Source organism: Hyla sarda, chromosome 4 (genome assembly GCF_029499605.1).
Source record: "Hyla sarda isolate aHylSar1 chromosome 4, aHylSar1.hap1, whole genome shotgun sequence".
NCBI classification, from domain to species: domain Eukaryota; kingdom Metazoa; phylum Chordata; class Amphibia; order Anura; family Hylidae; genus Hyla; species Hyla sarda.
In genome coordinates, this window is record NC_079192.1 from 33,841,877 (window position 1) to 33,858,526 (window position 16,650).

At 42.5% G+C, this 16,650-nt stretch overlaps 1 protein-coding gene across 2 annotated transcripts in view; it reads left to right on the top strand.

Annotated features, from left to right (window-relative positions):
- Positions 1-579: 579 nt before the first annotated feature.
- KLF1 (KLF transcription factor 1) overlaps positions 580-16,650 on the top strand; it is a 39,238-nt gene continuing 23,167 nt past the window's right edge. The window contains exons 1-2 of one of the 2 annotated variants that reach the window (XM_056570459.1): positions 580-810; positions 924-1,066. In XM_056570459.1, the coding sequence (XP_056426434.1) occupies positions 993-1,066 (74 nt within the window). In that variant the 5' untranslated portion in view covers positions 580-810; positions 924-992. Of the gene's footprint in view, positions 1,067-16,650 lie in introns of both variants that reach the window. The other variant, XM_056570460.1, reaches the window with a different exon arrangement.

Below are 16,650 nucleotides of genomic sequence, written 5' to 3' on the forward strand. Positions count from 1 at the left end.
TCCATAAAAACCAATCAGTGAAGGAGTGTTATCCATAACAACCAATCAGTGAAGGAGTGTTATCCATAACAACCAATCAGTGAAGGAGTGTTATCCAATACAACAATCAGTGAAGGAGTGTTATCCATAACAACCAATCAGTGAAGGAGTGTTATCCATAAAAACCAATCAGTGAAGGAGTGTTATCCATAACAACCAATCAGTGAAGGAGTGTTATCCATAAAAACCAATCAGTGAAGGAGTGTTATCCATAACAACCAATCAGTAAGGAGAGTTATCCATAACAACCAATCAGTGAAGAAGTGTTGTCCATAACAACCAATAAATGTATAACTGGGGCTAAACGGTTACACCAAATAGGACAGTGTTCACATTATCATTTTATCCACTGACGCTGAGTCCGCCCGCCTGATCTTCCCCTGTGCGGTGGCCTTAAGTTATGTCACCATAGATGGCCCACCCAATGCTGAGTTGCCCATAGCAACCAATCAGATGGCTTCTTTCATTTTGCAGAGGCCTTTTCAAAAATGAAAGAAGCGATCTGATTGGTTGCTATGGGCAACTCAGCAACTTTTCCTCTGGACAGGTTTTGATAAATCTCACCCAGTATTCATGAGGAGGCCCAACCTTCTGTCAGAGTCTCTTTAAAGGAGTACTCTAGTGCAGAGTATTCCTGCTCCGTCCTGCGATGTTCTGCCTCGGCCGGCGATAGGCTGAGCTCCATGTGACGTTTCGTTACACCCGGAAGTATGAAGGAGATGGACCGGAGGACCGATCAGCTGTAGTGACGCTCCGCGGGAACCCAGGGAGGTGAGTGATGGTTCATTTTCATTTATTTTGCAGCCCGGGCAGGACGGAGCAGGAATACTCTGCACTAGAGTACTCCTTTAAATTTTAATGCTATTTCAATTCTCAACCACTAGATGGAGATAATACATCACAAGTTCTTCATTATAGAAAATAAGAAATATAGGCGTTTTTAGGGCGCAGTCATGCCGACACGTGTAGGGGACCCCGCTGTCCCTAACAGTTGTTGTATTTTCCACAAAACAATATCTGACTTCAGGTAATTTACCATTTTTTAAAGATATTTACTATTCTACAGTAAACAGACATAAATCTGCACAAACACCTCTCACAGCTGATGGTTTGTTACTATTGTATCTAGCCGAGGCAATCCTTTGTAATATAAACCAGTGTTTCCCAAACAGGGGGCCTTTAGCTGTTCCGAAACTACAACTTCCAGCATGCCCGGACAGCCAAAGGCTGTCCGGGCATTCTGGGAGTTGTAGTTTCCCAACAGCTGGAGGCACCCTGTTTGGGAAACACTGATATAAACATTCAGAACCCCAGGCAGATGCATTTTACCTGCTCTGATATATTGTAACAAACAGAATAGAAGAGTTGTGTATTTGATGTGTTTAGCTCTCAGAGGATTGTTTGAACTGATACAATTGTGACAAACCCTCAGCTCTGGGAAGTTATTGGCTGGATTCACACATTGTAAAAAAAATAATAAAAAAATGTAAAATAAAAAAAAACTGCTGCTAAATAGATTTTTTGTTTTAAAAAAAAGTTAATATTTGTTATCTAATAATGTGTTATATGAAAGTCTACACAATGTCTATAATACATTAATACATAGTTATGTGTCTCCATGGTAACAGACCACAAACAAATCCTGTGTAGTCAGATCCCAGAATCATAGTCTTGTCTTCCTGTCCTCTACTTTATTCTAACCTGCCAAAACTATATTAAAAGGGAAGGAAATTGTTTTATCTGCACAGATCCAATCCAGAGCTATGTGTCTCCATGGTAACAGACCACAAACAAACCCGGTGTAGTCAGATCCCGGAATCATAGCCTTCTATATAAAAAAAAGTAGAGTATAGATAGAAGGGAAGACAACTACAGCATTAGACTACACAGAGTTTTTCGTATATTACCATGGAGACGCATTGAACTGTATAGGAGCTGTAGACACAAAACTATAGGAGATTTTTATTAAAACCATTACCCCTTAAGGACCAGAGGTTTTTCCGTTTTTGCACTTTTTTTTTTCTCCATACCTTTAAAAAATCATAATTCTTTACATTTTGCACCTAAAAATCCACATGATAGCTTATTTTTTGCACCACCAGTTCTACTTTGTAATGACGTCAGTCATTTTACCCAAAGATCTACGGCAAAATGGAAAAAAAATCATTGTGCGACAAAATTGAAGAAAAAACACAATTTTGTAACTTTTTGGGGCTTCCGTTTCTACGTAGTACATTTTTTTTGTAAAAATGACACCTTATCATTATTCTGTAGGTCCATACAGTTAAAATGATCCCCTACTTATATAGGTTTGATTTTGTCGGACTTCTGGAAAAAATCATAACTTCATGCAGTAAAATTCATACGTTTAAAATTGTCATCTTCTGACCCCTATAACTTTTTTTAATTTTTCGGGTACAGGGCGGAATGAGGGCTCATTTTTTGCGCCGTGATCAAAAATACACTATTTCAGACTTTGGAATAATTTGGACATTTCCATACGCGGCGATACCACATATGTATAATTTTATTTTTATTTACACAGGTTTTTTTTTAAATGGGAAAAGGGGGTGATTCAAACTTTTATTAGGGAAGGGGTTAAATGATCTTTCTTAACTTTTTTTTTCACAATTTTTTTGCAGTGTTATAGCTCCCTCTAGTGGCTATAATACTGCACTATCTGATCTTTTACATCGATCTTTGTTATTGCATAAGATAACATTGATCGATGATTCTGCCGCTTGACTGCTCATGCCTGGATCTCAGTCATTTGGTGAAGGAGGAAGGTAAGGACCCTCCTTGTGTCTGCCAGCTGCGGCGGTCCCAAATAGCCAACCGAGCTAGCCGGGAGCAGTTTACTTTCACTTTAGTCGCGGCAATCAACTTTGAACGCCGTCTCTAAAGGGTTAATAGCACGTGGCACCACGATCAGTGCCGCGTGCTATTAGCTACGGGTCCCGGCCGTGGCCCCGTGTTATAGAAAGGGAGCAGGCTCTGGGCGTACAGGTACGCCCTGCGTCCTTAAGGGGTTAAAGGGGTACTCCGATGGGAAACAAAATTCCAAATCAATTGGTGCCAGAAAGTTTGACAGATTTGTACATTACTTCTATAAAAAAAAAATCTTAATCCTTCCAGTACTTAGCTGTTGTATGCTCCACAGGAAGTTGTATAGCTTTTTTTCTGTCTGACCACAGTGCTCTCTGCTGACACCTCTGTCCATGTCAGGAACGGTCCAGAGCAGGATAGGTTTGCTATGGGCATTTGCTGCTACTCTGGACAGTTCCTGACATGGACAGAGGTGTCAGCAGAGAGCAGTGTGGTCAGACTGAAAAGAACTTCACAAGTTCCTCTGACGCATACAGCAGCTGAGAAGTACTGGAAGGATTAAGAATTTTATAGGAGAAATTTACAAATCTGTTTAACTTCCTGGAACTAGTTGATTTGAAAAGAAACAGAGTACCCCTTTAAAGAGGAAATCCAGCAAAACAAAATGTATCCCCTATCAACATGATATGGAGTAAGTGTCTGATCACGGGGAGTCCAACCTAGGCTCTGCCCTGGCTCTGCTTCAGGAAATATGGTTTGGCACCCAGCACATCAGCTGGTAAAAACACGTCCCCTCTATTTATCTCTATTGGAGAGGCGCAGACATAGCGCTTGTCGGTCTCTGCCTCTCCAATAGAGATGAATGGAGAAGACATGTTTCAATCAGCTGACGTACTGGGTATAAAACTGGGGCCCAGTGCAGGATTTCACAGTGGGTCCCAGCAGTAGGACCCCCATGATCACACACTTATCCCCTGTCCTGCAGATGGGGGATACATTTTTTTTTAACTGGACATCTTTAACCCCTTAAGGACTCAGCCCATTTTGGCCTTAAGGACTCAGACAATTTAATTTTTACGTTTAAATTTTTTCCTCCTCGCCTTCTAAAAATCATAACTCTTTTATATTTTCATCCACAGACTAGTATGAGGACTTGTTTTTTGCGCGACCAGTTGTCCTTTGTAATGACATCACTCATTATATCATAAAATGTATGGCGCAACCAAAAAACACTATTTTTGTGGGGAAATTAAAACGAAAAACGCAATTTTGCTAATTTTGGAAGGTTTTATTTTCACGCCGTACAATTAATGGAAAAAATGACATGTGTTCTTTATTCTGAGGGTCAATACGATTAAAATGATACCCATTATTACATACTTTTATATTATTGTTGCGCTTAAAAAAAATCACAAACTTTTTAACCAAATTAGTACGTTTATAATCCCTTTATTTTGATGACCTATAACTTTTTTATTTTTCCGTATAAGCGGCGGTATGGGGGCTTATTTTTTGCGCCATGATCTGTACTTTTTTTGATACCACATTTGCATATAAAAAACTTTTAATACATTTTTTATAATTTTTTTTTAAATAAAATGTATTAAAAAAGTAGGAATTTTGGACTTTTTTATTTTTTTTTCGTTCACGCCGTTCACCGTACGGGATCATTAACATTTTATTTTAATAGTTCGGACATTTACGCACGCGGCGATACCAAATATGTCTATAAAAAATGTTTTTTACGCTTTTTGGGGGTAAAATAGGAAAAAACGGACGTTTTACTTTTTTATTGGGGGAGGGGATTTTTCACTTTTTTTTTACTTTTACTTTTACATTTTTTTACATTTTTTTTTACACTTGAATAGTCCCCATAGGGGACTATTCATAGCAATACCATGATTGCTAATACTGATCTGTTCTATGTATAGGACATAGAACAGATCAGTATTATCGGTCATCTTCTCCTCTGGTCTGCTCGATCACAGACCAGAGCAGGAGACGCCGGGAGCCGGACGGAGGAAGGAGAGGGGACCTCCGTGCGGCGTTATGAATGATCGGATCCCCGCAGCAGCGCTGCGGGCGATCCGATCATTCATTCAAATCGCGAACTGCCGCAGATGCCGGGATCTGTTTTGATCCCGGCACCTGAGGGGTTAATGGCGGACGCCCGCGAGATCGCGGGCGTCGGCCATTGCCGGCGGGTCCCTGGCTGCGATCAGGGGTTAAAGGGGTACTCCGATGGAAAACTATTTTTTCTTAAAATCAACTGGTGCCAGAAAGTTAAACAGACTTGTAAATTACTTCTATTTAAAAATCTTAATCCTTCCAGTACTTATCAGCTGCTGTAAACTCCAGAGGAAATTGTGTAGTTCTATCCAGTCTGACCACAGTGCTCTCTGCTGACACCTCTGTCCATGTCAGTAACTGTCCAGAACAGGAGCAAATCCCCATAGAAAACCTCTCCTGCTCTGGACAGTTCCTGACACAGACAGATGTGTCAGCAGAGAGCACTGTGGTCAGACTGAAAAAAAAAAAAAAGAAATTCAAGTGGAGTATACAGCAGCTGATAAGTACTGGAAGGACTAAGATTTTTTAATAGAAGTAATTTACAAATCTGTTTAACTTTCTGGCACCAGTTGAAATTTTTTTTCCACTGAAGTTCCCCTTTAAGTGGTCTCCACGTAACTTACATACTAACACCTCATACCCTTTTTAATGCCTATATAAATCTGGTCTATTTTAGTAGGTTAGGTACTCTGCTTCTGACCTGGGTGGCATCCTCGCTGGTTGCATTTTCGTGGCGCCAAAGCCATTTAAAAAGGAAGTAATATTTTAGGAGAGTGACCACAAGTTTCTCCTTTCTATGATTCACAACCGCAGCTGATTTCTTAAGGTTTAGATACTGCTCAACTAAAAGCGAAACAGTGGTGTCCCACTGCACCCCTGGGCAAGGAGGTGGTCTTTTGGGGTGATCTTCTCAAAGAGGTGGTCTTTTGGGGTGATCTTCTCAAAGAGGTGGTTATTTGGGGTGATCTTCTCAAAGAGGTGGTTATTTGGGGTGATCTTCTCAAAGAGGTGGTTATTTGGGGTGATCTTCTCAAAGAGGTGGTTATTTGGGGTGATCTTCTCAAAGAGGTGGTTATTTGCAGTGATCTTCTCAAAGAGGTGGTTATTTGGGGTGATCTTCTCAAAGAGGTGGTTATTTGGGGTGATCTTCTCAAAGAGGTGGTTATTTAGGGTGATCTTCTCAAAGAGGTGGTTATTTGGGGGGATCTTCTCAAAGAGGTGGTTATTTGGGGTGATCTTCTCAAAGAGGTGGTTATTTGGGGTGATCTTCCTGTTTGAAAAGCACTGCCCTAGTGCACTAATTATTCCATTTGCATATCTACAATTTAAAGGGGTATTCCAGGCCAAAACTTTTTTTATATATATAAACTGGCTCCGGAAAGTTAAACAGATTTGTAAATTACTTCTATTAAAAAAATCTTAATCCTTCCAATAGTTATTAGCTTCTGAAGTTGAGTTGCTGTTTTCTGTCTAACTGCTCTCTGATGACTCACGTCCCGGGAGCTGTGCAGTTCCTATGGGGATATTCTCCCATCATGCACAGCTCCCGGGATGTGACATCATCATTGAGCAGTTAGACAGAAAACTTCAGAAGCTAATAACTATTGGAAGTATTAAGATTTTTTTATAGAATAAATTTACAAATCTGTTTAACTTTCCGGAGCCAGTTGATATTTAAAAAAAAGTTTTTGCCTAGAATACCCCTTTAAGGTATAACGGCACCGATCAAGAAACGGTAATGACCATTGTAATCACCCGCACTATAACCCTTTACCAACAGGTTTGGGTGATGCTCATGACAGATTCTCTTTAATAGTGCCATCCTGCCATTATAGCTAATAAGTAGTCGGCTATGCTGCTTAGTGCGCCCCAGTTGCAGTCCAAACATTGTGGACTTTACTTACCTTGTAAGGATACGTTCACACTGAGGAATTGACAATGAATCATTTTGGTCACAAAATTCTAATCTGCCATCTTCTGCATGGCACGGATAAGGTGCGGAAATGGTGCAGAATTTAAATAGGTCTTTTCATAGAGCGGTGGAAAAACCATTACAGTCAGAAGAGCTTTTTTTCAAAGCGGAATTGGAGTAAAGTACTGGTGCAGAATTACGCAAGTAAATTCCTCATCAACTCCTCAGTGTGAACAAACCCCAAAAAAGAAGGGTGGATATGGTGGTGGATATTCTGAGACTCACTTATAGGATATACTGTATATATAATGTGAGGGGTGGACTCACTTATAGGATATACTGTATATATAATGTGAGGGGTGGACTCACTTATAGGATATACTGTATATAATGTGAGGGGTGGAGTCACTTATGGGAGATACTGTATATATAATGTGAGGGGTGAACTCACTTATGGGATATACTGTATATAATGTGAGGGGTGGACTCACTTATGGGCTATACTGTATATATAATGTGAGGGGTGGAGTCACTTATGGGATATACTGTATATATAATGCGAGGGGTGGACTCACTTATAGGATATACTGTATATAATGTGAGGGGTGGACTCACGCATGGGATATACTGTATATATAATGTGAGGGGTGGACTCACTTATTGGATATACTGTATATATAATGTGAGAGGTGGACTCACTTATGGGATATACTGTATATATAATGTGAGGGGTGGAGTCACTTATGGGAGATACTGTATATATAATGTGAGGGGTGGAGTCACTTATGGGAGATACTGTATATATAATGTGAGGGGTGGACTCACTTATGGGATATACTGTATATAATGTGAGGGGTGGACTCACTTATGGGAGATACTGTATATATAATGTGAGGGGTGGAGTCACTTATGGGAGATACTGTATATATAATGTGAGGGGTGGAGTCACTTATGGGAGATACTGTATATATAATGTGAGGGGTGGAGTCACTTATGGGAGATACTGTATATATAATGTGAGGGGTGGACTCACTTATGGGATATACTGTATATATAATGTGAGGGGTGGAGTCACTTATGGGAGATACTGTATATATAATGTGAGGGGTGGACTCACTTATGGGAGATACTGTATATATAATGTGAGGGGTGGACTCACTTATGGGATATACTGTATATAATGTGAGGGGTGGACTCACTTATGGGAGATACTGTATATATAATGTGAGGGGTGGACTCACTTATGGGAGATACTGTATATATAATGTGAGGGGTGGAGTCACTTATGGGAGATACTGTATATATAATGTGAGGGGTGGAGTCACTTATGGGAGATACTGTATATATATTGTGAGGGGTGGAGTCACTTATGGGAGATAATGTATATATAATGTGAGGGGTGGACTCACTTATGGGAGATACTGTATATATAATGTGAGGGGTGGACTCACTAATGGGAGATACTGTATATATAATGTGAGGGGTGGAGTCACTTATGGGAGATACTGTATATAATGTGAGGGGTGGAGTCACTTATGGGATATACTGTATATATAATGTGAGGGGTGGACTCACTTATGGGATATACTGTATATATAATGTGAGGGGTGGACCCACTTATGGGATATACTGTATATATAATGTGAGGGGTGGACTCACTTATGGGAGATACTGTATATATAATGTGAGGGGTGGACTCTCTTATGGGAGATACTGTATATATAATGTGAGGGGTGGACTCACTTATGGGAGATACTGTATATATAATGTGAGGGGGGACTCACTTATGGGAGATACTGTATATAATGTGAGGGGTGGACTCACTTATGGGAGATACTGTATATATAATGTGAGGGGTGGACTCACTTATGGGATATACTGTATATATAATGTGAGGGGTGTACTCACTTATGGGATATACTGTATATATAATGTGAGGGGTGGACTCACTTATAGTTACATAGTTAGTACGGTCGAAAAAAGACATATGTCCATCAAGTTCAACCAGGGAATTGAAGGGTAGGGGTGTGGTTCGATACTGGGGAAAGGATGGGATTTTATATTTCTTCATAAGCATTAATGTTATTTTGTTCCAGGAATGTATCTAATCCTGTTTTAAAGCTGTTAATTTTTCCTGCTGTGACCAGTTCCTGAGGTAGACTGTTCCATAAGTTCACAGTTCTCATGGTAAAGAAGGCGTGTCGCCCATTGAGACTAAAATATATATGGTAGATACTGTATATATAATGTGAGGGGTGGAGTCACTTATAGGAGATACTGTATATATAATGTGAGGGGTGGAGTCACTTATGGGAGATACTGTATATAATGTGAGGGGTGGACTCACTTATGGTAGATACTGTATATATAATGTGAGGGGTGGACTCACTTATGGGATATACTGTATATATAATGTGAGGAGTGGACTCACTTATGGGAGATACTGTGTATATAATGTGAGGGGTGGACTTACTTATGCGATATAGTGTATATATAATGTGAGGGGTGGACTCTCTTATGGGATATACTGTATATATATAATGTGAGGGGTGGACTCACTTATGGGATATACTGTATATATAATGTGAGGGGTGGACTCACGCATGGGAGATACTGTATATAATGTGAGGGGTGGACTCACTTATGGGATATACTGTATATATAATGTGAGGGGTGGACTCACTTATGGGAGATACTGTATATATAATGTGAGGGGTGGACTCACTTATGGGATATACTGCATATATAATGTGAGGGGTGGACTCACGCATGGGATATACTGTATATAATGTGAGGGGTGGACTCACTTATGGGATATATTGTATATATAATGTGAGGGGTGGAGTCACTTATGGGATATACTGTATATATAATGTGAGGGGTGGAGTCACTTATGGGAGATACTGTATATATAATGTGAGGGCTGGACTCACTTATGGGATATACTGTATATAATGTAAGGGGTGGAGTCACTTATGGGATATACTGTATATATAATGTGAGAGGTGGACTCACTTATGGGATATACTGTATATAGAATGTGAGGTTTGGACTCACTTATGGGATATACTGTATATATAATGTGAGGGGTGGACTCACTTATGGGATATACTGTATATATAATGTGAGGGGGAATCACTTATGGGATATACTGTATATATAATGTGAGGGGTGGACTCACTTATGGGAGATACTGTATACAATGTGAGGGGTGGAGTCACTTATGGGATATACTGTATATATAATGTGAGGGGTGGAGTCACTTATGGGATATACTGTATATATAATGTGAGGAGTGGACTCTCTTATGGGAGATACTGTATATAATGTGAGGGGTGGACTCACTTATGGGAGATACTGTATACAATGTGAGGGGTGGAGTCACTTATGGGATATACTGTATATATAATGTGAGGGGTGGAGTCACTTATGGGATATACTGTATATATAATGTGAGGGGTGGACTCACTTATGGGATATACTGTATATATAATGTGAGGGGTGGAGTCACTTATGGGATATACTGTATATATAATGTGAGGGGTGGAGTCTCTTATGGGAGATACTGTATATATAATGTGAGGGGTGGACTCACTTATGGGATATACTGTATATATAATGTGAGGGGTGGAGTCACTTATGGGATATACTGTATATATAATGTGAGGGGTGGACTCACGCATGGGATATACTGTATATAATGTGAGGGGTGGACTCACTTATGGGATATACTGTATATATAATGTGAGGGGTGGACTCACTTATGGGAGATATTGTATATATAATGTGAGGGGTGGAATCACTTATGGGATATACTGTATATATAATGTGAGGGGTGGAGTCACTTATGGGATATACTGTATATATAATGTGAGGGGTGGACTCACTTATGGGATATACTGTATATATAATGTGAGGGGTGGACTCACGCATGGGATATACTGTATATAATGTGAGGGGTGGACTCACGCATGGGATATACTGTATATATAATGTGAGGGGTGGACTCACTTATGGGATATACTGTATATATAATGTGAGGGGTGGAGTCACTTATGGGATATACTGTATATATAATGTGAGGGGTGGACTCGCTTATGGGAGATACTGTATATATAATGTGAGGGGTGGAGTCACTTATGGGATATACTGTATATATAATGTGAGGGTGGAGTCACTTATGGGATATACTGTATATATAATGTGAGGGTGGAGTCACTTATGGGATATACTGTATATATAATGTGAGGGTGGAGTCACTTATGGGATATACTGTATATATAATGTGAGGGTGGAGTCACTTATGGGAGATACTGTATATAATGTGAGGGTGGACTCACTTATGGGAGATACTGTATATATAATGTGAGGGGTGGACTTACTAATTGGGGATACTGTAAGTACAACTGACCCCCCTATGTGTTTATAAGGAGAGGGCTTGGCTGCTTTCCTCGCACCTTCGTGTCTTCTCTAGAAGGAAATCTAAATAAATAACTCACATGATGAACACGTTTCACAACTTTGCATATGCTGCATTTTGGAGAACATGTCATTGGTTGGCACAGACTATTATTTATATATATATCGTTTTTTTTTTGTTTTGTTTTAACATCATTGTAAAATAGTAGAAAACAAAAAACAGTAGAGGAACATAAAGAACACAGAGAAACATCTGAACTTCCTCCAAACTTTTCATCTTTGACCTTTTGACTTTTTGAACTTTTCCACTTGCTATATCTAAAAAACTGTGTAAAAGCCACATTTCATGTGTAATAGAGAGAAATACCACTTAATGTTTGACTATTATACTTGTATTATATCACATTATATGTGGGTTTCCAGTATTGGGGCAGGATTAACTCTTAACATATTCCCCATAAACATCTGGCCTTATGTATAAAATAAAAGTCACCCATAGCAACCAATTGGATTTTAGCCACATAGTGTCAGCAGATGCCGGGGCCTACTGTGTTTTGGGCTCATGGTCGTCTGAATGACTTTGTTGAATACTTGTGAGACCGAGGCTACGGTAGACCAGAGAGCCAATGTTGCTCTGTTGACCAAGGGCCCTTTTTCGCCTTATTTTCATAAATTGGTTGAGCTATTTTCCCTCCAGACCCACATGGATAATATGCTTTTTCCCATAGAATGAGCAGGGAGCAGACACTGGTTTTCTACATAGGGACCATTAGGTCTCCGATGCTTTTGACCCTCCTGATCATCAGGGATTATATGATCCTTTCCCCTGAGATGAACAGGGATCAGACATTGACCACCAGGGTTTCCATGTTTTCAACCTCCTGCCAGACCACTAGGGAGTATATAGTCTTTTCCCCCAGGATGAATTAGGATCATACACTGGTTTGGTATGTAGTCACTGAGAATCTAGAACTAATTTTTCCACTGGCCCACCTGGGCTCCCAAGCTTTTGATCCTACAGTACCATCTGGGATTAGAAAGTCTAAGTCCCAATGGACCTCCAAGACACAGACAGTGATTGTCTTATTAGACCAATGAGGGTCAAACATGACCCTCTATCCCCTCTACAAGGATATATATATATATATATATATATATATACGTATGTTGTGTCGGACTGGGTAATGTGTAATTAACCTTATTGTGACACCAGGGCGTGGTTGACCTATACACCACCCGAGATAGGCCAGCTTCACTTGTGCCAGGCACAGGGCAAATAATCACTCCGACGCAAGGTTACGGTTAACTGGCTTGCTTTACTGAGATTGCAAAGATGGTACAATCCATCACAGCTCAGATCAACGTGAAAGAGTTGCAGGGTGATTTTAAGGAAGCTTATCGGGTTGCTGGGACTTATAGTTGATTATGCTGTATATGACTGATTCCGCCCACACTATACCTTAGGAACTTGGACTTGACTAACTTGCTGACTTGACTTGTATAATATCCCCAAGACTGTAGGCTTACCACATGACCCATGACAGACATTGAGCAGCATCTGCAACACAGGATGGGCAGGAGTACATGTGGTGATGCCGCCAAAGTTGTGGTGTGACCACGGGGTGTGAAGGGTTATTAACCCCTAATGTTCGTGACGCCAGAGTGTTTTTTCCGATAACCACCCGAACGGAAGCACCGCTGTCCCAAGGTTAGGCAGGGCAATAATAGTCCAAGACCAGGTAAGGGTTAACGGTAGCTTTACTGAGGTTAGACAGTTGTTAAAGTCTTTACAGCTAGGCCAGAATTCCAGAGAGTCGACTAGTAACAAGGACAGGGCCTTACAGCTTGCTGGGACTTGCAGTACTTTTGGGTCATACTTCAATGCAGCCACTCTGACTATAATAGTCTTGACTAGTGACTTGACTTTGGTAGAGACAGCAGACATAGAGGAGATGACTTACTGACAATGTGGCTGGTGTGCAGGCTTTATGGCCTCCAGTTGTACTGGACACAGGATCTGTGCTTTGCTGTTCCTCAGGATCTAAGAGAGAGATTTTAATGGCTCCCCGTCTTATAAAGGGGGACTGAGCAAGAAGCCCAAAGGTCAAGCTGCAGGTCAGGTGGTCAACTGGTGCTCTCTGGGTAACATAACACATCATGTGAACATAACAGGTGATACCTACAAAGGTCCTTAAAGGTCTTTTATACTTAATATACCTATACATAACATTGTGCACTATATTTACAACACTATATATAACATTAGATTAACTACCATGAGGGAGACGCTGCAGGGGGGCCCCTAGGACAATGAGGGACTCAACCTGACAGAGCCTAAGTACTGTACAGGAGTATATCCTGTACTGGGACATTACAAACCCCCATACTCAACAGAAGTCGCCCTCGACGAAGGGTCCTGTCGGGATTGAGGGTCGAAGCGGCCTTGGGGCCGAATGCAGTCCTGGGGCATTGCAATTAACATCCATTTACAGGCATTGGTTTGGTATGAGAAACTGGAGAACAGAGATTACTGGAGAATAAGGACTATGACTAATACTGACAGTTGACTATGCATGACAATACTATACATTACTAGATATTTGGAGGATTGGGTTGCCTGAGGCTCTCTGCTCAATGCCTTGGCTACTGGGGTCCCTTGGCATTACACACTTCTCCCCAGAACACTATTTATATTTAATGCTAGACATTTTTTTTAGCTAGACATTTTTGTAGATAACATTTGACATTCTGTTACCTTTGACTTTTATTTTGTGCTTCTGTAAGTAACAGGAATACCTTCTGGCCAGGAAAGCATCCTGAGCACGAGGACACAAGAAATATCACCTTTGACATTAGTGACATATGACATTAGTGTGGACTGTGTGATTGTGAGTGTTACAGTCCTACTATACATGACTTTAGGTGTACATGACTTTTATGTATACTTTCTGTGTACAACTTATATACATTTTATTAGACCATAGCAGTTATAATTCAGGACCATAAACATTTCAGTACAAGACCGTAACCCTTTGTTTTTTTTTCTTGTACATAGTAGCAACAAAACTATATTACTATGGAATATTTACACGACTGTCCATGTATTTCTCAGCAGTCCACATACACTTTAGGGTTCATTAGCTAAGAGCTCAGGTAAATATTCCTGTACCTAAGGAGTCTCTCGGCCGAAGCCAGGCACAACACTTACGAGGTTGGTTACTGCAGAAAACTTTTCTTGACGAGTCCGTCAGGTACTGTGCTTGAACTTTACTGTAGAACCTTAAACAACAAGAGTTTGTGCTTGCACACACAAGTCAATTAGTCATACAACCAAGTCTGGTTGTCACGATGCCGGCTGGCAGGAGGTGGATCCTCTGTGCCAGAGAGGGATTGGCGTGGACCGTGCTAGTGGACCGGTTCTAAGTCACTACTGGTGTTCACCAGAGCCCGCCGCAAAGCGGGATGGTCTTGCTGCGGCGGTAGTAACCAGGTCGTATCCACTAGCAACGGCTCAACCTCTCTGACTGCTGAAGATAGGCGCGGTACAAGGGAGTAGACAAAAGCAAGGTCGGACGTAGCAGAAGGTCGGGGCAGGCAGCAAGGATCGTAGTCAGGGGCAACGGCAGGAGGTCTGGAACACAGGCTAGGAACACACAAGGGAACGCTTTCACTAGGCACAAGGGCAACAAGATCCGGCGAGGGAGTGCAGGGGAAGTGAGGTATATATAGGGAGTGCACAGGTGAACACACTAATTAGAACCACTGCGCCAATCAGCGGCGCAGTGGCCCTTTAAATCGCAGAGACCCGGCGCGCGCGCGCCCTAGGGAGCGGGGCCGCGCGCGCCGGGACAGGACCGACGGAGAGCGAGTCAGGTACGGGAGCCGGGGTGCGCATCGCGAGCGGGCGCCACCTGCATCGCGAATCGCATCCCGGCTGGAGGCGGTATCGCAGCGCACCCGGTCAGTGGATCTGACCGGGGCGCTGCAGTAGCGAGAGTGTAGCGAGCGCTCCGGGGAGGAGCGGGGACCCGGAGCGCTCGGCGTAACACTGGTGAATTTACTGTACACAAGTTACTTTGACAACTTTCTTTCCCAGCCTCGCCTGTCGGACTGGGCCTTAGGTATGGATATGAATCTAGGGTTGCAAGACCGGGCACCTCACATGGGGTCAACATGAGTGTTCCATGAGACATGGGACAAATGGGAGTCCGTGATAGTTGGGCTGACTGTGACTACCACTTGCACCACAGCAGCTTGCGCCACTGGGGGATGACTTGTTGGTGCCTGCTGATCCAGCCAAACCTCCGCAACTGCTGGAGTAGGCCATGGCACTTTTGTAGGTACCCGCTGGTCAGGCCACACCTCCTCAATGTCAGGAGTAGGCCTGGGTACTTCAGTTGGTGCCCAAAGATCAGGCCAATCCTCCTCGCCCCTAGGAGTAGGCTTGGGCACATCTGTGGGAGAACCTTGACGTAGATACTTGGGATTCATCGCAGGTGGATCTAGATACTCCTCTTTGACAACTGCTCCCTTGACACTTGGAGGTAGAAGACCAAAGGGATCTGCATCCCAATCTTCAGAGGGGAAATAGACAAAAGGAATCTGTGAAGGATTCGTAGGCCTGGTGACAGCTGCTGCCCATTCCCCTCACAGGCTTTGCATCTGGGTATATTCCACAATCTCCCCGCTCTTGAGAAAATGCAGTTCTGGGGGGAGATCGTCCCACTGCACTGCCCTCCTGTTCACTAGGAGGATGCCCCCATGGTGACAGTCCATAAGGGTGCCAAACCCCCTCACTTTGTTGAATTTGATTACAGTGGGGGTGCTCTAACCTCCAGCTCTTTGGTGTCCTGCTGCTGCTTCTGGCATATCTCGAACAGCAGTTACTTAGGCCCGTATCTCTCTAATGTCTGAGCCCTCAGTTCCTACACAATTGTGGAAACCTCAGCATCTCTTTAGGCCCTTTTCGGACGGGGCCAGAGGTACTGAGGGAAGGAGCTTCCCTGGCAAGGTAAGGAGATGCTCCCGCATGTACTTGATCAATGCGGGCTCGTGGACAAACAGCCATCTGGGTAATGGTTGCGACAGAGGACGTGCTGGTGGCTGCTGGGCCTGGGACACGGTTTCTGGACTAGGGGTAGATGGAGGGGTAGAGAATGCGGCCTTAGCCGGGGTACTCACTTCCGACTCCTCCGACTGTATTTCGGCCCAGGATTCCCAGCTCCGGTGATGGGGTGACAACCTCACCGGCATCGGCTCTCGTGATGACTCCGTGATGTGGCCCACTTCCCATCGTCCTCCGGCAAGGGTACTTTCAGGTGGGCATCTTCGGCCCCGATGAAGAGCTTGTACAGGCAATCCGATAACTCCTGGAACACCTTCGC